Source organism: Aplidium turbinatum, chromosome 9, assembly GCF_918807975.1.
Source record: "Aplidium turbinatum chromosome 9, kaAplTurb1.1, whole genome shotgun sequence".
Lineage (NCBI taxonomy): Eukaryota > Metazoa > Chordata > Ascidiacea > Aplousobranchia > Polyclinidae > Aplidium > Aplidium turbinatum.
The window spans coordinates 13,795,449-13,821,214 of NC_137480.1; the positions used below are offsets into that span (position 1 = coordinate 13,795,449).

General features: G+C 38.1%; 1 protein-coding gene across 1 annotated transcript; it reads right to left on the reverse strand.

The window, feature by feature from the left end:
- Positions 1-9,817: 9,817 nt before the first annotated feature.
- Positions 9,818-25,334, reverse strand: LOC145777543 (NFU1 iron-sulfur cluster scaffold homolog, mitochondrial-like). Its single transcript, XM_082588949.1, has 8 exons — positions 25,211-25,334; positions 22,620-22,825; positions 18,087-18,231; positions 15,634-15,697; positions 14,089-14,227; positions 12,564-12,676; positions 12,122-12,262; positions 9,818-10,758 (listed from the first exon to the last, which is right to left on the reverse strand). The coding sequence occupies exons 1-8, from the start codon at positions 25,267-25,269 to the stop codon at positions 10,714-10,716; spliced, it is 912 nt and encodes a 303-aa protein (XP_082445075.1). The 5' UTR covers positions 25,270-25,334; the 3' UTR covers positions 9,818-10,713.
- Between the last annotated feature and the right edge of the window lie 432 nt (positions 25,335-25,766).

A 25,766-nucleotide genomic window follows, 5' to 3' on the forward strand; every position in this document is an offset into this window, starting at 1 on the left:
AAAGTTAACAGATTATGTTTCTGCAAAATAGAAATGTCTACTAGTTGCTCAATGCTCATGCACAAATAAAAGTGATAGTAATAGTATAGCATCGCCTTGCTATTGGTCAATGACGTCAATAGGTGATGTGACGTCATACAAAAAAGCGCAACTACTTTTGGGAAAAAGGAGAAGGGTGAAAAACCGCTGAATAAGTGATGAAGCGGAATGGATATAGATTTTTAAAACTTTCATAGTGCCTTCACCAAATGTGCTGTAGTTTTTTCATTTCCGCCTTAAAACTCGTTTTTTTTTCGGCAGCCATCTCGGCGGCCAAATCTGCGTGCTTGGAGGCCAAAATACAAAATAAAAATAACGAAAGCACAAGTAAATAGAATTAAACTTGCAACAATGCTAAAATGATCATTTAGCGTTGTTGAAGTCTGGACCTGGGCGACGTCCTACAATAGAATCGTTGCACCACGCAATAAATTAGGGCTACCATACGTCCTCTTTTAAGAGGATTTGTCCTCTTTTTTCAAAAAAAATGAATTGTCCTCTCATCCCTGTGTCCTCTGAGGACACTAAAAAATGCCCAAATGTCCTCTTTTTTGACAAATTGGGTTTTCATGCTTATATTTTCAACGAGATTATATTGCTTGATGACGTTTCAGCGACGGCTTGTAGGCTATTTGTTTTCTAAACATTTTGTATACCAATGTAACGTGCTGACTTATAAATTATACAACAAATTGGCGCATTTTATGGAACTGTGGTTGTTGAACGTTCATTGCCTGGTTCACTGTAACATATTAAACGACATTTTAAAAGCCATGCTCACACTTTCACAAAAAATATTCTTTTACCTACATATAAACGTTTTATATTGATACAACGCTTGTAGACGTTGTTGATTACCAACTCAGTTTAGTTTGTTTGTTACTTATAACAAATCGAAACGAATGTCTAAAGTGCAATGTGTATGACATCTAACCTCCAGCAGAAGAAATCGTGCCATGGATAGGGTTGTTCCAGACAATCGTTCACCTAATCAAACGTCATATAAAAACCGTTCAGGTCTACTGAATCTTAGCGTATTACGTCATGGAATTTTTCCTAAAAATGAGCCAAAATTGCACCATCGTTCGTAAGACTTGTGTCAAACCTGTTTAAACATGAAACATGGCATCACCACCTTTGAACACCTGTTTGAATTGCGTGACAATGTCTTTCACTATTACGTCACAGTACTGCGTACGTGAGTTTGAGATATTGATATCTATTCTGGTCATTCGTGAAATGGTTGCTTGAGAGTTAGTCGCACATTTAACTGTTTGCTTAGTGCTTGTCAGCTGGACGAAAATTCCGTCTTTAACTAAGTAGTTTGTTCTGTAGTGACAGGTTTTAGTGGCGTACCGTGTTGCGTTCCATTTTCGATAGCCGCGGGCTAATTTTACAGAAATACAATTTTGATTAGACGTTTCAAAGGAGTGTTTCTTTCGGTCATTACATACAGACGAACGGATTCGGGAATCTTACGTTACAATTTTCCCACGAAGAGATTATGGTTTACCGCTGTGACCAAGGGTACAGCTTTGCAAGGAAAGGAACAGCTTTTTAGTTCACGCCGTTTTTAGCGTCTTAACGGTAATGTGCAGCCTAGCCTACTATTTTAGTCATATTTCTTGCAAATAATTTAACAAATTCGTTAAGGCTGACTATTCCTTGAAAAAATTTACAACTTGACCCGGAGGTCGTGCCTGATTTGTCACATTTTGCAGATTTTTGCGATCATGGTAACTTTTGCTGCGTAGGCCTATACTGTAATGATCTAAAAACATGTAAAAGATTCTTCAAGCGTAAAATTCTACTTGCTGGCGAAACGTGTCCTCTTTTTAGGTGATGAAAATATGGTAGGCCTAAATAACTGCTTTATCGGGATTGTAATCCAGTTCTGCCGGACCATCTAACGACACTCGCACGAGTGTCTCCAATGTGGCTGATTTTAAAGAAGTTCGCCACTCCCCTAGAATTCTTTTTAGCAACGAAAAACAACGTTCGACATGTATTGACGATGACGGCAAGGTAATAAAATAAGTATTTCAATGATGTGAAGGACATTACTAAAATAAGCACCATTTTTGCAAAATATGATCAAAAAATGTTTTCCCATCGGATGTCAACTAACCTAGTTCTCCTTTTTAACAACGACTTAATGTCCGACAACATCGACTCGACATAAAAACGACAATTCTGCCAGCCGATGTAAATTAGCACTTCGGATAAAGACTTTGTTAAAATAAACGTCGGGAATTGCAAACAAGACTTACAGCGCTGGTGATCGCAGATTGATATATTCCCTCAATAACAAATATTCCCGCACAATGTGACAGTGACGATTATGACGCGCTGAAGTTGATCTAATTCTGCGTCGCTTTTTTATACTACCCTACATATTTTCGACAGTTAATCTACGATCATTCTATTGCGAAATTAAATAATTGGCTAGAAGAGAGCGGCGGCCAAACTTGGCCGATTGAGGAGGTAGCACCGGCGGTCATTCAAGCACTACTTAGCGGCCATGGCCACAGGCTGCTTTAAGGCTTGACAGTAGGTTACATCATTATAACATAGCATGATGCCCTTCTTTGTATACTGGACATTTGTAGGCTATCATTACTCAATACAAAGTGAGCTGATAGATTAGCATTATTGCTATATCTTATCTTTAAATTTGAAAAAAAAATGGTCTTTTAGTAAACAAAAGTGCCCTTTCTTCGTAATCTTGCCCCCCCAGTCAAAAATCGTTCCGGCGCCTCTGAAGCGGCGCTGGTTCGACTCTCCGGGTGTGCGCTTGAGCAACGCACGTTAAGGACTTTTCTCCATTCAGCGACATCTAATGGATGGAATAGTTCCCTGGCAACAAGACTTCAACAATCGGAAACTTCACTGTCAATCTCGGTGACCGGGCGTGCGTCAGTGATTCGAAGCTTCTACAAGTATGAGAAACTGCCAGGATTAAGCTCTGCAAGAAGCTTTCCCAGTCCGAGGATAAAAATTCAATCAATCAATCAATCATCAGTTCTCAGCAATTCAATTTTTACAATAAAAATACCAAACCAACACAAATTGAAGGAGTAGGCTATGTCTTGTGTAGCGGACGCTGCTGTTCAGCATACACGCTTATAGCCTACATAGCCATTAGTAGGACGGCCACATTCCTGGGCGAAGTTGGCAAGGAATGATCGGACACGAAGTCGTCTTTACTGCTGTATCGTCCTCTGACTCAAATTCAACCGAATAGTGCTTGCTTACATGTGTATTTGTTTATTGATTTTAATCTTCGACTGAGTAGCGCTTTCAAGGAATAGAATTCAGTAACACAAAAAGTAAGAAAAACACCCGGAGGACTAACGCTCCACCACCAAAACTGGATACAATCTTTTGTCGTTTCTACATTGTTAACTAGCTCGATTACAACCGGAATCGACTTGAGAATTGAGTCTTGATTCAGAAATCACATTAGCCTACTGCTGCACCAAAATCATAGCATACAAGTTCTAAACATAGGCCTAATACTATAGGCTACTGATCCAAAAACGTTATACTAGCAGCAACAGCAGTAGAAGCAATAGCAACAATAATACTGATTTTTTTAAATCATGGTTTAAGCTTCTTTAGAAAGGTTCTAGTTTGGAATAGCGAGCTGTACACACAACCATACAACGCAACACGACGGCAGATGTACGTATCGACGAACTATAGTTGGAATTCGGCAAGGCGTCTTACAAAAGGTTGATTGCTAGATTGAATTTTCGAGACGTGAAGAGCAGTCCGCGGTATGCGCTCAAGAGCCAGAATCTTCTGGAATACAATTCTAGTGACGTGGAGCGCGTGACGTCGGAGACAGAGCTCTCTGGCGCTACATCTTGCTTTATTCACCTAAAAACTTTCATGTTTATATGTTATCTACAAAAACAAAACGAGCAATCTTTGTTCAAATATAACCGCTCGACGAAGCGTTTTACCAAAACAATGCAAATACAAGGCGAGCAATTTCGAGTGTTCATTATAAGCCACCCCCCGTTTGCTGTAGCCTAATCGGTGAATACTGCCTCCACCAAATGCGCTGTAGCTTCCTCATTTCTGATCGGATTTTAACAATTTTGCTATCGTTGGAAAGCACGATACTGCATCTACCTGAATGCAAGTCCAAAGTATGCATTATATTTATCTAGCGCTAACTTAAACTTTAATAGGGCAGATGTGCCACCTATGGGACAAAATGATATTATTACTGATAAAATGCTTTTTTAATTTAAATTATGAAATAAAGGTATTGTGTTGTGAAGTTTGTCATTGTTTCATAACATGAAGTCAAAACAGTAACAAATTTAATATTAGTTTATTGCTTTTTATCTCATTAAAAATGTCACTCAAGTGTCCCATAAGTTGGTTGCATAACTGACCAATGGGACAAAAGGGTAGGGCTACGTCCTTTGGGACACTTAGTTAGATATAGCAAAGCCGTGTCTGACGTATGGCAATCAGAGATGTACCAAATTCTACGCCGTAGACTTGCGGCGTAGACTTTTTGTTTACGCTAATGCTTACGGCCACATTTTTTTGGATAGTTCTCGCTCGCTTACGCTTGATGTTGAGGAAGATTGGGACAAGCGAACTTTGGTCCCAATATAGTTTGAAGGGGAAGAAAAGGAAAAAAGCCCTACAACTCCTTTCTATTTACTCCGTTATCACAAGTAAACCATCACGTTAGCAATTTCGTTACCTTTTCCTGTTATGGGAGTGTTCACAATTGACATCAACCACATTATGTTCCCTTCCTTGACAAAAATTTCAATTCTGTAGAGTGTCAACCTTTAGCTGTTGACAACAATTGTGAGCGCTCCTCATATCAAATTCATTCATTTTTTTTATTTTTACGGCATGGTACATCATAAACACACTTTGCCTAATGTTTTTAAAGATATAAAAAAACATTAATGAATACCTTTTCTTTTTCAGAATGTTGGCTTGCATTACCGGTACACTAAACAAAGACGGAAAACTCTAGCAACTTGATGGTGCAATCACAAATTTTTTTTTAAATGCCCCAAAGAGTCTACAGGTAAAAATAAGAACGTTTATCAGTGATTAAGGAATTGTCTTGTTTGTTTGTTTTTCATATCTTTATCCTGCATTGCGGGAAAGCGGACTTGAGCGCTATGCGGTAGCCACTTTAACAAGTCGAAATTCTGCCACTGAAATTGACTAGAATGAAACCGCCAACCAATCATAAGCTACGGTTTAAGTGACGTAAAAAAATGGCGAAAAGAAGATCATAGAAAGCAAATTAAGTGATGGATTTTTTGTCAGCTGGTTGGCTTAGAGCAGGGGTCGGCAAACTGCGGCCCGCGGGCCAAATGCGGCCCGCGGACAAACTTTTTGCGGCCCTCGAACGATCTTACTTTTAGTGCATAAACTAAAGTTTCATCATTATCTACGCATGAATTTATTTTATATCATAACAAAAAGCTCTTTAATATGTGTCCGGACATTACTCGGTAACTCCCATGTATGCTACAAAATCTCTCAAAATTATGGTTTTCAATGGATGTCAAGACTGTGCCACATGAGATGCAAATGGAAATAATTGAACTTCAATCATCCAACATATTGAAGGCCAAATACGATTCAGTTCCAATTGCCAACTTTTATAAAGATCATGTCCAGAAAACCACCTATCCTCATCTGCATGACAATGCAAAACGTGTAATGTGCATGTTTGGAAGCACATATTGCTGTAAGCAGCTTTTTTCAAAAATGAATTACGCAAAGAATAAACTTCGCACTCGCCTGTCAGATCGTCATTTGAATGACCATGGCCATCTGGAGATGCGGCCTGATTTGTCACATTTTGCAGATTTTGATTACAGCTACTGCTAGTGCTTGACTGACATTTTTTGAGATGTTTTTACTTTTTGCGGTTTCCTTATGATATAAAAGATTTTTGTTGGCTTGAGGAAGCAGTAGCAAATGAGAAAAAGTAAGTTGATAAACGCTAAATCAGACTGTTATTGAAAAATTAACAGTCTGACTAACATCTTCGAAATCAAATTTTCTTTGTTTTTTAGCATGTGAGGATGTTAAAACCCTTTGTGTCATCTGGGGAGAAGAGTAAAGAAAGCGTAAAAATCTAATTTTTAGAAAAATTTATTTAAACGTTCGCCCAAAGTTAGAAAAACCTGGAAATTTCTGCAAAATGTGACAAATCAGGCCGTATCTTTAGGTGGCCATGGAATGACGTATTGCAAATATCATCCACAAAGTTGTCAGTTGATTTAAACACCTTGGCCATGACACAGAAACAACATCATCCTTCACATTGATAAATGATAAGTAAATAAAAACAATGCATTGCATTTTAATACGTGTTTGATACTAAATATGAAACGGCAACAAACACGTCTCATTGTGCAATAGACACAGGAATAGGAGCTGCAGGTGCGCCATGATTTTAAGGATAAAGTGGCGATTGTTTATAGGTTGAAATTTATGCGGCCCGCACGTTACCGGAAGTTTGTAGATTTGGCCCAGTAGTACAGAAAGTTTGCCGACCCCTGGCTTAGAGGTTAGGGTTAGGGCTAGAAAGTAGTCATTTCATTGACGCGTGTTCGATTCTCACCACTGCTATTGCTCTTTTTCTTCTGTAATTACCAAATAAAGTTCAAAAACAAGCATTAACTCTCTGGATGAGTGCTAGAAGGGTCACAATTGGACGGTAGCCTCTTATAACACGTTCTGATTGGTTGGCGGTTGCACTGTAGTCAATTTCAGTGGCAGAATTTCGACTTGTTAAAGTGGCTACCGCGCTATGCATCGGTATACGCCTTCCGACGTACACCTGACCCACGCTGCAGCCGACGGCAATGTCTGTTTCCTGTTGTCTACTCTACTTATGACTTAAATTTGGTACTACCCATTGGAAGTCACTTTAACATGCAGATATCCAATCCATGGACTTCTGTCCAATCCAACCACGAACCAATGAGATGCTACGTTATCTGTCCAATTGTGACCATTCCAGCATTCAGCCAGAGAATTAATTATTACTGTACTTTGAACTTTGTTTGGTAATTACAGAAGAAAAAAGAGCCATAGCGGAGGTGGGAATCAAACCCACGTCAATGTAATGACTACCACCGCCATAATCCAATGCGCCAAGTCAACCGATGGCAAAGCATTGATTTAATTTAGCTAGAATTTGAGTTTTTCCTTTATTCTTCCTAGACGCAACCTTGATGACGTCATGAACAGCGTAGCTTCTGATTGGTTCGTGGTTTATCAGAAATCTGCTTGTTATAGTGCCTACCCTACCCATTACTCGAAATCGATCACTGGGTAGAGGCAATTATCATAAAGTTTCTTGCCCAGAGAAACAACAGCAAGTGCGGGCGGCTGGAATAGAACATACAGGCTCTCGACTGCGAGCCCAACGCGCTAACCACTCGGCCACTGCATTTAAGCCTATTAGTTTAATTATTTGTTTACTTTCACAGTATAGATTTTAACGATCTGTTTTAGCCTGATGCTGCGAGTTCGTTGTGGCAATAGCGAATTGCACTAGCTTTCGGAACACAGTTCCCTAGTCATGTGCTATGACGAATCTACACTGTAAAATGTACACTGTGAAGTAAGCAACGAAACGCAATCAATTGCATTTATTTGTTTATTTGACTAACGCATTTTTATCCTTCCGAGTACACTGTTTAGTGTTTACACTGTTCCAGTGGCCGAGTGGTTAGCGCGTTGGGCTCGCAGTCGAGAGCCTGCATGTTCGACTCCAACTACCCGCACTTGCTGTTGTTTCTCTGGGCAAGAAACTTTACGACAATTGCCTCTACCAAGTGATCGATTTCGAGTAGGCTAATGGGTAGTACCAAATTTAAGTCATAAGTAGAGTAGACAACTGGAAACAGTCATTGCCGTCGGCTGCAGCGTGGGTCAGGTGTACGTCGGAAGGCGTAGACCGATGCATATAGCGCTCAAGTCCGCTTTCCCGCAATGCAGGATAAAGATAATAAAACAAAACAAAAAAACAAAAAAAATGAAAGCAAAATCATGTCGGAACAGGACCAACTCTGCGAGTCGGACGGGTGAAGTGAGCCAACTTGCAGCAAAACCTAGTCTTGCTGACCTGACATTCCAACCTCGAGTAGGCTGGCTCGTCTACGCCGACGACATTACCATCACGGCCTCACGCACAAACACTTAATACAATCGTTGAGTTTTCGCATTATAAATAAATGTTCTTTGATATGTAGCTTTTGAAGTTGAATATGTAGATAGTTGCAGTCAGGAATTTCTATAATTAGTTATAGAAATTCCTGGTTGCAGTTAACAAGGACGATCTATAGGCTACTGCAATAGATAAAAATAATGGCACACAATCCGCATAAGTTTTGTAGATAACAAATACACATGTATTAAATTGTTGATTTCAGATACGCGGAAATTACAATAGGTAGAATGTGGGCGCAAAAACACCTAAAATCCACCAAATATAGCCTACGTGGAAAACACGTGTAGCCTACTAGTGTTGTTAGATACGCGGAAATTGAGTAAAATGCGGATGGAATCCACTAACAAATACACGTGACGTGTATTAGAGTTGTCAGACACGCAGAAATTAGGTGGAATGCGGGTGTAAAACACGTAAAATCCACCATCAAATATAGCCTACCCATAGCGAAATCGATCTATGATTAAAAAATGAGGCTGGTGCACTGGTTGTTGCATTGAGAAACAAGTCTTATAATAACTTCAAATGTGTGTATTTTTGAATATATAGTAGTTCTTATGTGAAAGCGATTCAGCATTAAATTATCTTTCTAATGAGGTATAAAAGATCAATTTTAGAAGATTTTGATTTTTTGGCCTATGGGAGCTGCTGCCATTATAGAAAAATGGCTAAAACTCACTATTCCCAAAGAAGAATCATGGGTCATTTTTTTGGTGACTCCACATCACCAATCGAACCTCCTGACAAAGTTTCAGCTTCATATTATTTTTTTAAATCATTCAGCGACTGGACTATTAATTGACTTTAAGCTACTTGCCCTAATGATCACATTTTGTACATAAAACTGGTTCAATTTGATCTGACAACTCTGACAATGCCAGAATGAAGGCGACAGTAGGCCTACCTGACAATGAGTGTTTAAAGGTACTATCGAATAATGGTAAGCTTATCTATGCCTAAGTGCCTATCTACTACTATAACCACACTTTGAAAATTTCATGGACTATCACGTGCAGAAACTGTTTCAAGCTTTGTGAGGTATGCGGGATTTGAGTGGTGTGGTAGGCGTAGGCCTACCACAAGCAGAGTTTGTAAGGTTTGTGACACTGACATTTAAAAACACCCTGCCTAATGCATATGCAAAGGTTCACCCTGAATACTGCTGACGTAACTAAATATAATTCAATAATAGAGAAGTAGCTTATGAGTCTCAAGAAATTGTTTTAGCCTAATTGTGAGTTTGAATTACAGAATTTTAAATGCATCACAAAAAATAGTAATGAGTTGAATTAAAGCATTCGTTTTCGCCAATACCAGGCGGGCCAGATTAAATAACCCAAAGGACCGGATTTGGCCCGCGGCCGTAGTTTTCCCATGTCTGGGCTAGACGCATATTTTGCTTTTATAATATTGAATGCTGTATTGTTGCCGAGTTGTGTCTGTTTATGGTTGGAAAAAGTAACTTCTCTACCCAAGGTAGGCTATACTTCGTAAATAAATAATTTTCAAGAATTCAACTGAACCTTTCAATAAATGGACATGTTTATTGCAAATACTGTAGACAGAACAAAATCAATATTTATTTAACTAGCCTACTTACAGGTCACAAGAGCACCTGTAACATTCAATATTAAAAAAACACTGTGACACTTTAAACCAGGGCTTAAAACGCACAAGAGATTTATGAGAAAGTTTCCAGCTTACAACTGAGATGAACATGACATAAAACTGATTCGTTTAAGGCTGAAGCCTACTATGCGATCAATCGCGCTCAGATAAACCCGGGAAGATGAACGACGAAAGTTATTTTTCTTTCGTGGAGGCTATCACCGCTTATAGTTTAAAACATAAAAATTTCGAAATTTTTAAGAAACTAGGCTACTGTATTGCGCTTGCTACAAATTAGTTAATAATTGTAACCAGACAACTTCTACCAATCTGTATCGAAGAAATACATTGAGAACAAATATGCATATAAATAAATATCGCATTGAAGATAAATAAAAAATAATTGCAATCACGCTGATCAATTTTCTCGGACGATCGCCTACCAAAACTGAGTGAAACTACTGGGAATAATTTTTTTCTTCTGTAGCATCGTCTCATAATCCTCGACGACTTCGGCGCTGTTTTATATTTGCAAACCGAGCTGGAAGAAAAAAAGTCACGGCTACTTTATGGAGCTTGAGTATAAGATTTTCACAATATAATGAAACGAAGTATTTGGCTTGCACAACGCCATGTCTTGGCTCGAATAATGAATGGCGTAGTTGCGAGGTTTAAACATCACAACTGCCCTTGTACATCACTGTTCCGCGATGTGTTCGCCATGGAATCGGTTTCTGCATAGCTCCCGCTTAAAGGGACTTCGCGATCTGTTGTACTTCAGTCGTCATCAGATCTCATCAGACAGACGCAATGGGAACTCGTTGTCAGAAATATGAACTTCTGGATTTGCCAATTGTCATTCTTTCCACCTTGAGAAAAAAGATGTAACAATAAAAACAAAACATCATCCAACTACCATAGCCAGGAAATCGTTCGTTTTTTATATTGATTCAACGTTTATTATCGTTGAATTAATAAAAAATCGACAAATTGACCGATTTACTAGTTGGGACTATATGTCAACCTAAGCGTTCAATCTTTTTTGCTTCCACATCATCATGTCAAAGCTTCAATTAGGTAATGCGTTAGTGACCAAATCATGGCAATCAAAACGCCGAGTTTATCGACGTAAGTAAGAGTACTGGCGCATAGTTGCAATATGTTTTCAACGCTTGTAGATGTGTCTTTAACCGATCACTACCACAGACAAAACAATCGATATTTAATTTTGGAAATGGAAAAACTTCAATAGCCTACTGCCTACTTAAATTTCAATGCCATCACAGAAGTCGAGTACAAGCCGCTTAAACCTGACCCGAAAAACACCAACATACGTCACCAGGGGCAATGACGCATCAGACCGGAACGTTATCTAAGGTTGGCAAGTGGTTCGTTGGCAGTGTATGTTGAAACCGCTTTTCTGCTTTCCCGTGAGTTAAGATCAAAACGACACGATTAAGAAACACCATTTCCGCATTGCTACTACTTCTTGAAATGCACATGCACCACAAGAGAAAGGAAGCTTTTTGTTGTGGAGAAAATAATATTGCAGGCAAATCAAATAAAAAAAAATTCGACAAAAAAGTACTTTTAATTTGAAAAAGACGTGGGAAGATGTTTATGAAATATTAATGCCGCACAGACGTCAGCAACACGCAACGAAAGACAAAAGGAGTGGCTGACCGGTATCTTCCAGCCTGCCTAGCGCGATATAAGCAATTGCCAAGCCTAGAATTGCCCGACCAGCAAACCTTCACCTGCCGAGAGTTTTACAATACCAGTACTCGGGTCAGAAAAGCGAGCAGAATAGCCTAACTGTCTTCGAGTAGGAACGCCTGGATTTGACACCCCGTCAGGTGGTAAAGACCTCATATCAATGACATTGCACATTGTTTGTGGTTAGCATTGAATGCATTTTGAAAGATAGTGTACTGGGCGACAATCAAAACAGGGGGTGAATTAGGCAGGGGGACACGTCCTCTCTTGTAAGCTAATTGTTGAAATCGGGGTTTTCAAGGTTACGTTTTGTTGCGTCGAAAACGCCAAATTTGAATAATATGTGGCCCATGGCGAACGTTTAGCTACGGTTTCCGACAAAAATCTTCAGTTTCAGCAGTTTGGTAAGACTGTCCGTATTGTGAAGCGCTAAAATGAACTGATATTTGCGATGGATATTGACATATAGAACAACATCAGCGTTATAATTACGACTAACAGGCATCTACCACTCACCTGCTTTACGTGAAGCACGGCTGGAACGTAAAATTTAAGCAACGTAAACACAACGCGCATGATCGCAGTGGAAGCTTTCGGACTGGACAGGCAGGTGCCGAACAACTCAACGTAAACGGTTCCGCCATTCGAATTGAACTTCTGCAAGAAAAACTTACAAGTCACGAGACAGTTAAACAATTTCAAAAGGTCACAAAATAGAAAATCGCTTCGCTTTGTTTAATCAACGACAGTGGCTTGTGGAAAGTCCCTTTAAAATTGAACGAGTAATGATTTGTGGTAGTTTGTGGTTTCAAGAGAAAAGACATATTGGGAAAGCACGTCCCTATCCAATGCAATTCAAATTGCAGACGTTGCATCAATGTAAAAAAGTGGGTTTTCCATGCTGGAAAGCTTTTGTAATGTTGAGTGTAGCAGGTTCAAACTGAAGTCTATTTATAACCTTAAAAACAACATCTCCCCCTTCGTCTTGAACAAAAGGTCGCAGTTTGGTGTTGATGAGGTCTTCGATCACGATGTCAGTTTCACTCACTGATGAGCTTTCAACGCATTCTCCTGTGGGAGTAAATTACATCGAATCAACGTCAATTAAAGAAACTCATACGTTACAAACATCAAACTGAAAAGAAAAGTTTTTTTTTAGCATCAAGTTGCAATCGGTAACAGAAACCATTTTATAATAGGTTTGCATGAAACGATCCAGATAACAAAATGCATCCTCAGGACGGAATGTCCCGTTTCGGTGAGTCCGATCCCTATTCGGTGATTTTTTCAATTTTTTTTTTAAATTATCGGGTACCGTAGCGTAGCCTAATTATCATTGCCGTTTTAGGGTTAGGGGTTAGAGGTTAGGAACTCACCGAATCGGACTCACCGAATAGTAGCAGACCCTCCTCAAGACATATTCTGTTAGCTGAGGAGCAAATTTGGATAAGATATCTCGCAACATTGACACGAAGGTTGTAAGTACTTTGCTGCGCAAGGCCATGATAGCAACATTTATCATTCAAGCAGCAAGTGGGGTCTAGAAAACTCATAATCGTTTACGCTTTCTAGGACTAAAGTAACAAGAAAAAGCAATTATTTCGTTTGACGTGTCAAATCCATTTGAAACCAAAGGTTTGAAAATAACATTTTTTGATCATGCATTAATAATGCATGTGATTGCACATACATTATTGATTTGTCTTTCAGACGTCTCTTAAGTTTGATAACTGTCAAAATGGATTAAAAGTTGCATATGGAAGTAATGCGTTTGACATAAAAACAATAGTTTTTTACAAACAAACACTGAACGTGCCATTACTTAGTTATTGCGCTTGACGATTCTGTCTCTTTTGTGCAAAAGAATGTAACTCTTGCCAGGTGTGTTTGGCACCAATTCGCTGAGGCGAAATTAAGATAATTTATCGCTATAAAATTTGATTCAAAAACTAAAACTCTTGAACTGAGAAGCGAACAAAAAGTAACATCAAGAAATTTTGTGTCGGAACGAAATCACGTTTGGTTTCGAAATGCGTAATTTGTTTTAAGCAAATTTACACAAAAAATGTCTTTGAAAAATATAGCACAAGGTGAGAACGTGTTTTGAATGATACATCATTTTATGCATCCTGAGATTGATATGCGTTTCGAGCAAGAAACGAAGGAAGGTTTTAAACTTCTTAATATTTATTGCCAACTCAGTGGCCGAGCGATGTTTGGTTTTACTGATCGTAAGCCTATGTTTAATTGCAGGTCGGGCCATACGGAAGGCTTCAAAAATGGTACCAGCAACGGTTTGTACCAGTCTTGTTAAGACCATAGACAGCAAGAAGAATATGGCTGTCTATGTCACATATGCAGGGCTTTTTATAGTGGACTGATGAAAAAAAAACTTAAAATTTATGCTAGCAAAGAAACTGCTTTTATTAGCATAGGCATAAGCTATAACTTGAACTCTTTCGGTTTAAAAATGCGCTACTTACCGTGTGCATTGTGATGGTGAGGTCTTTTGGAACAGCTGTCGGTGTAAGCGGGAAGATCGGACGTGAAAAAGTCGATCAGTGTTGCAATGATAATGGGCTTAAGTGCGTGCCAGGTGATCTGATCATCGCTGTCATCTTTCTGGTGATGGAACAACAAATTATCAGTTCTTCTGTTGTTAAAAAAAAATAATCGCATCAGAAACGGGTTTTTCGATCACACAATCCCCAGCCAACAAGTCCGACCTTTTTACATTAACCTAACATCATTGTAAAATTATAAAAATTGTAAAATAATGACGTTGTAAAATTATAAAAATTGTAATAATTTAATAAAAGGGCTGCTTTGCTGTTTGGATCTGTCAGCATGGTTTTTACAAGCTTGCAAAGCGTGATTTATTAGCGCCCGTGGGTTGCTTGCAAGTTCTACAATCTACATGAACTTTTTGTGACGACAATGCATACTTAGTTACCCAACAACTAGCAAAATCCATCTTTCTACAATGTTTCAATCATTGATCAACGTCAAAAAAGAAGGATTTTACTTGCTTGGTAGACACTCAGCAAAAAATAAATCATGTTCTGTCGGTTGACAACGTACAAATAGTAGACTATATATATCCACAAATCCAATCAATAACAAAGTTTATCAAGCTCTTAATGCGTTCAATGACATTACGTGACTATCGAGTTTCAAATAAAAACAAACGTTGCAAGTGCCAAATTGTTTGAAACAGACTACATAATGAATGCTTTTTATTGGCTCGCAACACCATTCAATCGTTACAAAAACTCTTTAAAAAAAAATAAGTCTTTGCATCTACAGTATCTTTCTATGCAGCCAAAACATTTGTCCTTGAGCCCCGCGCTTCTTTAAAGATTTAGTAAAACATGGATTGGTACTAAGCCTACGCAAAAGCTCTGTTGAGTACGATAAGGCTGCAGCGGGACAGCTTCATCGATCGCATGATGATCAACGATCACAAAGGGAATTCCAGCTTAGGGCAAATGGATCATGGTCAAAATATGCTATCGAACTTCAGTTACATCAGTGCTTGCAAAACAACAGCGCGACCTTAACGTTATTTAATAGTGCGCTTCTGCAAAGGTCAACGTATTGTTGTTGTCGATTGCAAAGGTCGGATGACCACAGATTCGCTTTGGCTATGGATAGCATATGAGAAACCAAAAATACGGAGGAGACTTTAATCGTTTCATCTATGTTGAGTGAGGATAACACTGCACAGACGGCAGCAGTTTCCTATTTTGCATCGTTTTAGCGTCGCTAGACGATGCAAAAAAGACATATTTTTTTTTAAATTTTACCTAACAAAACTTTTACAAACCTCTGAACAATCGTAAATTCTATGAAGAAACAAAATAAGTTTGAACGAATTGCACAATAACTGCAATTGAAATGCTACTTCATGCGCAAGTGAATACAATCGATAGCAATTTTGTTTTAATTGTGTCGCATCACTGCCTGCGTAGAAGTCAAATACAACATTACACGACCAGGTCATAAAATATTAACAGCCTTTTCCTTACTTTAACATGGATGTGATCAGCTGCAAGTGTCACAGTGGCGATGCCTCTAATCTTCATGATCTGCCTGCAAATCAAGAGTTTAAAGTCTCGCTTTAGTTAGTTTTCACTATGAGAACGTGATGTCTTGTTAATACAGTCACAGTACATACTGGAAGTGGGCTTTAAAATACTAATCAATGAATGTTAATTTCTATTAGTCCATCATAAACATTTGGAGTAAAAGAAAAGTTATGCACAACAAAACAATCGAGCTGAGCATAGCATTTATCGTATTTTATATATTTACAAAATAAATATCGTCGATAGGTAGCTATCGACTTTACCTGCGCTTACAATGATGAAGGTTAGAAAAAGGCTGAAAACGCTCGACCATTTATGTAAATTAAAAATATACTACCGTACTGCAATTACTGATCATTTCGTTTCAGTCTGTCCATGCAGTGCCGGATTAAGGGTCTGCTGGCCTGTAGACACATTTTACAAGTGGCCCGAAAATCAGGGTTGCCAACTAAAAAATTAGAATTATCAGTGTTACCAAATCATTGTCACAAAGATCGTTGTTGCAACTATAACACAGGGTACCATGCAAAAACTTGGTCATATGCCTAACTAAATAACAGCTTTACGCGTTTTTGCGATTGAAAATGCGTTAACTAGTTTTTGGAGGTCAATCTTAGGAGTAAATCGCTTTCAATACACAAAAGTGCCAGTGTACCAAAACGTTGTTGACACATTGTTGATCATTTAACGTCTTTAATTCGTTTCAGTTGTGAAAACGAGCGTTCCCCCGAGCAATTCGTAGCCATTAGAGACAAGTACATTCTAAGTGCTACTTCAGTGTTCGGAAATGCCTTATAAACACCAGTAGTGTGCTGCATTTTAAACATCTTTTGGGCACTTCCTGTTGCTGCTGTTTCATCGCGTCTTTGCTCTTCATAGTCTTTATACTAGCACATAAACTGACGAAATTTTGATGGGAAGTCGGAAGACAGGTCCTTTGAATACACACCAACCAGACCTGCAACAGCAACATCGATGTCTAACAGACATGGAGTTATGCTCAGTCAAAACCGCAAACCTCTGCAGCACCATGGAATATGCATCGATACGTTTCTGTAGTGCACTCTTCAGTTGGTCGATGATCACATAAAACGTGTTGATTTTAAATTTTTGCTGGCCCGATATTCCTTCCACATCATCTGTAGCAGCTCCATCACTGACATGCTTCTGCAGCTTTGGTGCTCGCCGACTTTCAGATTTATATAATTATGCTGCTGCCACAGCGACCATGTGCCTGCTGCTCATAACAGTCAAAATTCTCTCTGCGCTCATCCAAGAATTTATCCAAGCTTCAGCAGACCAATGGCTGGTGTCAGTTTGATAGTGGAACTTTGAAGCAACTTGCTACTAGTATTGAAGCGCTGCAAAATATTGTTCCAAAGTATGCACATTAGGGCAACTTCAAGGGTGTTCATGTGTTTGGCCAATGCACCTGCTTCATTTCGTGTGCTGCCATTCTGAATCTGACTAAAAGTTATTTCTAATTTCTTAACACAACACAACGCCACGTTTGTTTCGTTGCGTCACCCAACAGAAATGCGAATTTTCAAAAACATCAAAAAGAAAGTGGCAACATGTTTCAATTCGTCTTTTTTTAACGATTTTTGCAACCTTTGATTCATCTGGAAAAACAGAGCTATTAAGATAAATAGTTATTAGTTTAGAAAATAATTATTTTGAAAACATGGCTAAATTTTTACTGATTTTAAAGTGGCCTGGATTTTTGACTGGCCTGTAGGCACGTGCCTACTTTGCCTAATGGTTAATCCGGCACTGTGTCCATGGGCTGCACTACCCGGTGGTTTCAACACAGTTTACCAATGTGGAAATATATTTAAAAACTGGCTAAACGACAACGTGCTTCAAGTGTTAAAATGCCCAACGCAACCCCTACTACTGTGCCTGATCCATTTGTGCTGCACTGCCTTTCTTGTATTAGGTAAAAAAAGAGAACAGCTCCCAAAGCTGTATTTCAAAACAGCAAGTACAAACCATGCAGTGACTGTTGAACCAGATATGCAATAAAAACGCCAGACCGTTTGGTGAAAAAACTACCGCATGAATAAAAAGTTTGCAAGTTAAGAGATTAATGTGAATATCTTAAAATTATAAACAATGCTCATTTTATTTCTGCGGGCCTATCCGCTTTTTTCGAAAAAAAACACTTCAGACTAAGAACAAACCTACTGCAGTAGCACAAAATAATCTAAACGCGAAGCTGGTTGTGATATCCTCAATATATCAAGCTGCCGCAAAGGCTTGGCACCAATACACGACACCCAACTTGGAAACAAAACAGGAAGAGTAAAAGACTAAAAACTGTAGAGTGTAGATAGATACAATATAATTTCATGTAAATTGATTGAAATTTCGAAAGCAGCAAAGTTCTTCACCTAACCAATGGAGAATGGTGGCATACTGAATTGGAAGAAAACTTAATTTTTCGTTTGTGGGTGTTGGTCAAAACAGGGCATGTTGGATAGAAAGCGACAGCGTTTTGCCTCGGACATTCCACTGTACGAATAGTGACGTCAGATGCTGAAAAGAACAAATTAAGTTTGAGTACAACAACGAATACTACACAGAATAAATTACAAGCTAAAACAACTAAATCTAATACAACGCGTGCATTGTAACAAAAAAGACGAAGCCATTAATATCACATCATGGCAAAAGAGGCAGAATGGCAGATAGCCAAGAATAGGTTATAACCTTTGATTGTGTATTTGACCAATCTTCCAAAAAAAGTTTCTCAGAGGATGGGTTCATTGCATATTCTGACAGATGCACTTATGATAACCTAACACGGTGTAACACCCTGGTGTAAATTATGTAGCAACACTATTTGTGTTCTATCGGCAAAATATCAATAGCTTATTAAACAAGACAATCGAAAACATATCTCAGTGTAAAAGACGCTATGTATATATGTATGAATTCAATCATTGAATATGTACAGTAGGGTGGTCCTTATTTTTTGACTTTTGAAATTTTTAGGTCTCACCCTCCCAAAAGGTTCCATTTTGGATAAAAACACCCTGTGTGAAATATTTTTGAAAAATATTAATGTTTAGAGGTTCCTCAAGGCCCTAGAAATTTCCCCATACACTATGCATAGGGGGTGTGATGCGGTATGAAATAAACTTTTTGAAACCCCTCTAAACAACTTTGTGCAGACATGAAAACACCTGAAAGCACTCTTAATCACAGTATTTTAACAGCAATCACAAGACACAATTGTTCCACTCTAAGACACAAATTTGTATTGCTTAATTCTCAAAAGACATAATTGTTCCACTCTACGATATAAATGTGTAATTGTGTATTGTACAATTCTCACAAAACACAGTTGTATTATTAGAAGACACAATTAGCAGGCCTCGAAATGCATGGCGGACATGTCCGCCGTCACAGCATGTGATGTCCGCAGGAAGTACCATCGAAATCGGTCATATTCAACGAGCAGTAGGAGTACATAGCTCAAGAGAATTATGAAGATTCTTCCACTGATAAAGAAGCTGCAGCGGGTGTTAAAGATATTAAGGATGACCTTATTCAGTTCATTCATGTAGTATTGGCCAAGGAAAAGCAACCTCGAGATGATTATCGTGAACTAATGGAAATCTTATTGCTTTTTCTTGGAGATACTACACTGAGGCAAGCTAATTTTAAAGCACCTGGTGCAAGCCATCATGCACGGTGGATGATGAAAGTGATCTGTGGTGTGGTTATTTCGAAGTCAGTTTCACTTGACGGGCCGTGAGCAAACGGTCTCCATGACCCATGTGTGTTTTTTACACGCAGGCCTTAAAACTCGTGTTTTTTTCCGGCAGCCATCGTGGCCTACCGAGAGCTCCTTCTCGGCGGCCAACTCTGCGTGCTTGGAGGCCAAAATACAATAACGATAGCACAAGTAAATAGCATTAAACTTGCAACAATGTTAAAATGATCACTTAGCGTTGTTGAAGTCTGGGCGACGTCCTGCAATAGAATCGTTGTACCACGCATTAAATGCTTTATCGGGATTGTAATCTGGTATTGCGGACCATCTAACGACTCTAAATTGTTTTAACTGCTCGCAACTCAGTAAACTGTTTCAACTGCATACCGCCTTTCATAAAACCTGACCATTTATCCCGTTATAATGTCACCATTGAGGGTGTGAAGTCACTAACCCACAGCGTTCTCAACTATGAACATGAAGACACGTGTTTTACCCTTGGATGTCAACTAACCCAGTTCTCCTTTTTAACAACGATTCAATATCCGACAACACTGAATCGATATAAAAACAACAATATTGCCAGCCGATGTAAATTAGCACTTCGGATTAACACTTCGTTAAAATAAACATCGGGAATTGCAAACAAAACTTACAACGCTGGTGATCGCAGCTGGATATATTCAATACGGTACAACAGCAGTGACTATGATGCGCTGACCTGATTCTGCGTCACTCTTTGATACTACATATTTTCGACATTTAATCCACGATCATTCTATTGCGAAATTAAATAATTGGCTAGAAGAAACCGGGGGCCAAACTTGGCCGACGGAGGAGGTAGCACCGGCGGCCATTCAAGCACTACTTAGCGGCGATGGCCGCCGGCTGCTTTAAGGCTTGTATCGTATTATCAAGGCACGTATCTATATCAAGGCGTGGATAACAGCTCCTTTGGCTATAAAAGCTCCCAACAATGATTTGTCCTTATATAAAGAATTGGAAGCTTGTAAAACTGTTGTAAGGTATCTCAGAAGCAACAACTGAAAAGATGGGTGGTGATCTGTGGTATCTTTCGGAAGAGCTTGTTGCCCTTTCTCTGTTTGATGATGATGTTGCAGCAAACATCAAAGAAGAAATAGTGGAAGTGATGAGAATTGGAGAAGAAAATTTGGAAGCACCCAATAAAAGAGTCACCATGACACTAAACAGCTTAAAAACTAAGACACTATTTTCATTTGCCAGTACGAACACAAAGTTGTTCAAAAAATTAAGCCTTCCAGATTCTTTTCTCCATTTTCCTGCATCAGAGTGGGAAGAAAACAGTGCTTATCAGACTGCTCGAGAACTATGTAAATCTCTAGCTGTGACCAATGATCATGCAGAAAGAGCTATAGCACTTATCCAAAACTTTTCTGGGCGACTCACTAAAGATGAGAAACAGTTGCAGTACCTTCTTCAAGTAGTTTCACAACATCAAAAATGCATTTCTGAACCACTTAAAAAGGCTTTGATGTGACATTTTACCATTTTTGAGGCGTTGACCATTATAACCATTAACCAATGACTATTAATTTGCATTGAGCAAGTTTGTTTTAACAGGACCGCAATATCGCATGAATCCCAATTTTTCTAAGTTACACATCCAGTATATATCTATTCAGCGTGTATTGTTATTTTTATTGCAACTAAAGGCTCACTTATAGCTATTGCTTTACACTGTTTGTTGCGCAATATTTCGAAGCAATTAAATTTGCTTCATCACTTTCAAACATGTGAACATTATCATTTTTTTTTATTAATAATATATATTTATCATCAAGATCACAAAAAAGAACTTTTGTCTTAGGTATACCAAACTGGGTTATTATTTATGCCATGCTGATGAAAACAAGCCATAACACTTGTGCATTTCAAATCCGCATGGCAAAACCAAGCTTACAGAGGTATGACATACATGCATAAAAACGTGAAATTTTCAGAGGCCTCGAGGAACCTCTAAACGTTAATATTTTTCAAAAATTTTTTCACACAGGGTTTTTTGTGGTAAATGGAACCTTTTGGGGGGGTGAGACTTGAAAAATTATAAAAAAAATTTTTTAGCCCCAAATAAGGACCGCCCTAATGTACAGTAATACAGCAACAATAATAATAACATTATCGTTTAGTGTATGTATGATGACAGCACTTAACAGCACGATGCGTTCATAAAGCCTTGACTACATCCAAAGGCATTGCATTAAAACTCTAATGCCCTTACTGGGCCGGATTATGAGGTAACTTGACATGACCATGCAAGTGCAACAACAGTACAACTTACATTGAGTATTCAAGCAACACTTGCAATAAGGACTGTCTTACAACATGCAGTGCATCTGGAAACAGAATTCCATCTAAATCGGAAATGAAAAAATTGTCACACAATCTAGCAGAAAGGTACTAAACTGCCCGTAAAAGAGCGTTATACTGCTTCTGGAAACAATTTCAATTTACTTTGAGTTTACCGTAAACACTATAGACATTTGTGCGTATAAATATGTTGAATAAGGTCTTATAATGGCTTATCATCTTTAGAACTAAGTTTAGTTAAGCTCACTAAAATCAAAAACTATATTTCGTTCAAGAACAACACTTAACATGATGCTTGTTATATAAGCTGATATGCAACTATGTACACAACAAAAACATTACATCCAATCATTAAGATTTAGAAATACGATTAATTTCACTTAGTATTGTGTTATGCTGATTTTGAATTAAACTGTAATCATCAAGACTGCGTAAAAAGTTTCCGAGTGCTGAAGACTATAACAGTGAACACCATAATATGGTAATATACTGTAAGACTGTAAGTGTATAAACTGTATATGCAAATTTGCATTAAGCAAATCACATAAACGGTTTTACGTATAACATGGTAAGACTTAACACTTCACATTGGAAAAAAAAACATTTAACATGCACCAGGACACCGGACATGCCTATTTTGAATGCTTTAATTAAAAAAACCCATCTGAAATACAAACCTAATTCAATGAAAAACCTATCTTTAAAGTATATATAAACTTTAAACTGTATAAGCTTCAAGGTACAGATACTGTCATGCATCGAAATCACCAGTCTTCTCAAAAGACAAGTTTGTTGTTATATATTTGATGCATTGTATGTGATTAGAACACGAAAATAGACAAATGCACTCAATTACCATTTCTCACAACAACTAGTCCTGGCCTTGCAACAATAACCCGTTTTCCAAGGCCATACGGGGAACTATTGATGGCAAAGTAGCGAGAATTGCATGCGTCCATTGACACACTACTGGTCAACTTCCTGCAACAGTGCTTTGTATTGGTTTCAGAAGACAGCAATTTTACATATTGGTTCTTGATGTTTGAATGGATGAAATCCATTCTGAAAAGTACAAAAGTCATGGGTAGGCTGCATAGCACATATGCGCTACAGGGTTGTTTTTTTTTCGGTGATTTATCGGTCATTGACCGATTTTTTAGCAAAATGTCCGAAAAAAATATAGTCAGTTTGGTCAAAATGTCCGAAAAAATATATAGTTAATTGACTGTATATGACCAAAAATGACTAAAAATGACCAAAATAAATACAAAATGACCGAATTATTTCAAGTCATTTCGGACAAGTGACCCAAAAGTCTCAGCGAAAAAAAAAACCCAAAAATATACATTATCTATGGAAAGTTCACAGAAGTTTTTAATCATGCAAAGACAATGAGCTTCACATGAAAGTGTGTAGCAAAGAAGTCTGTGCATGAACTTGAACTAAAAACACATATAATTACACACACTCAACAAGCTGAAGGATTTGAACAAGTCAGTCCAAACTGGTGGTATGCTGCTGAGTTTAGTGGATTTATCTGCCTGATTGCCTGTTCTCCCATTAAGGAGTTTGGTAATTTAAAATATCTTTTTGGTAAACAAACCCCTTTTAACCACCTGACATGGGTGAATCATGAGAGCATCGGTCAACACAACACTTTTATAGATCATACATATTACACAGGGGTCGATCTTAACTTTTGTTTTCACTAGCCCACCGGACTAGTTGCTCCCCGTTTTCACTAGCCCGCACGATTTTTCACTAGTCCGACCAGTTTACTGACTTTTCACTTGTCTGATGATGTATTAAGATAAGTGTTTTGGCTTAACTGAAACTAACTATAAAGTAAAGACTTTCAGATTTCAGTACGCACGTCGCACTAGAGAGCAACAATACGCACAAAAACACCTTCTCGTACTACAGACGCAAACAATGCAATTTAAAAACATAAAAAATAAATGTGGCATGCAGTGTGTGCTTAATATTTATTTATGTTGTAATATTACATTGTGTTTATCTGTAGTACGAGATGACATGTCACTCGCCAGGGTGGTACAATACATAATATTCGTTCAAGTCAAAAGAAGTGGACTAGGCTATTGGATGGATTGCGTTTGGTTAGGCCTCTACCATCAGATCTGTCTGGCTTGTTGGGTCAACAATCAACATAACTCTTTAGGTCACGGAGGCACACGCATTAGACAACTACACAGCTAACACTAAGCGTTAGACACTTTGTAGTAGCCTAACGTTGAATCAGCATTTGATTACAATATATTAACAAAAAAACGTTAATTTGTTTCGCTAACTGCTGCTTGCTGGGATACTGGCTTCTCCGTGCTGGCGTGCTCACTACTACCACGTGTCGTGTCTAGCAAAGTTGCGAGAAAAAAATAGTCACGTGCTCAGTTGACCGACTTTGCAGCCTTCTTCGTTTGCAGTACTTCAGAGTGACGTCGCCAATCGCCATTTTGTAAACCAAAACTTTTCACCGGCGAATATTTTCACTAGCCAATCGGACTAGTACTGCAACATTTCTACTAGTCCGCGCAAATTTTCACTAGCCATTGGCTAGCGGAGTAGCGTTAAGATCGAACCCTGTTACATATACTTATTTCCAAGAGTTTAATTTTAAAGTTTATAATAAAGCCTTTGTTTTCAAAAATTTTGAATAAATTCAGGTGGCACAGCACTTTTAATGGTTGGTAAACTCATGCTACCAGTACTCCAAAGCAATTGCAAGTCTCATCAATTTGAATTTGAATTTCAAAGCATTACATATTCATCAATCATCTTTTTACATTACCCTAAATCAGAGGTTACGAACCTGCGGCCCGTCAAAGAATTTTGTGCGCCCGCAAAACAATTTGACAATCGCTCATGCATTAAAGACATTTCAAAGCTGTTTTATGCATTCTCTGGTAGTGGTAGGCTACACCTTTCCTTTGCTATTTTCTTGCCCTAAACACTAACTTTCAGGGTTTAAAGTTAGAAAATAGGAAAGATTTGACTTGTTTTTTACTGTTGTATGTTTCGATTCTGCGTAAGGTAATTTCAACTGTGTGGGTTTTATTACTTTTCATGAATAATATGTTGAGTTGCTTCTACAAGATTTCATAGTAGGTTACGATAAAAAAGTTGTGTGGCCGATAACTCATGTGTAATTGACAAAGTGGCCCGCGACCGCAAACAGGTTTGTCACCCCTGCCCTAAATAAAGAAATCACACCTATTTATACAGTTAAGGAAAAGCAAGTTACCAAAACTGCAGTATATTTACATATCTTTCAAAACTATTTTAATAGCCACAAGTTAAGAATCTGTGCTTCAAATGACTGTTCTTACACAATACACATATACATACACATAAATTCTTTTTGATTTTTAAGGTGTGCTACTATTCAAAAATACAATGCAAATTAGACATACAAATTTCTAAGATTCGTACCTTTTATTTGCAGGTTTTAATGAAAAGCAAAATATAGAAGTGAAAGAACACCAAGACATGGAAATCAACCAGACAATCACATAAATGAAAAGGATTTGACTCAATTCACAAAAGTCTTATAGCAATTACATTGATAGCTTATAGGCCTAAATATATATGATATGCAGGAAAATCTGTAGAAATCAAAATGTAAAATTACGTTAAATGCAAGAAAGCACAATTATCTTGAAACGTTATATTACGTTCAAACAAAATGGTTGAAACATTTGGTTAATCTAATCAAAAAATAAAAAGCCTAAAATGTAGATATTGTTTTAATGGAAGTGGCTATTTTTCCACAGTCCACACTTAATGCCATGGTTATAATCAGGTGTTGCCAGAGTGAGGATTAAAGTTAGGAAAGGTTAAAGTAAGGGTTAGAGTTAAGAATAAGATTAGGGTTTTGATCTTTGCCCAGGACTAAAAAAATTTCCAAAATATATACAAGTTTTTGTTTTTAACAGCTTTAAACTTTTCTTAAATTAGGGCAGAATTCATTATCTGGCAACATTATTGA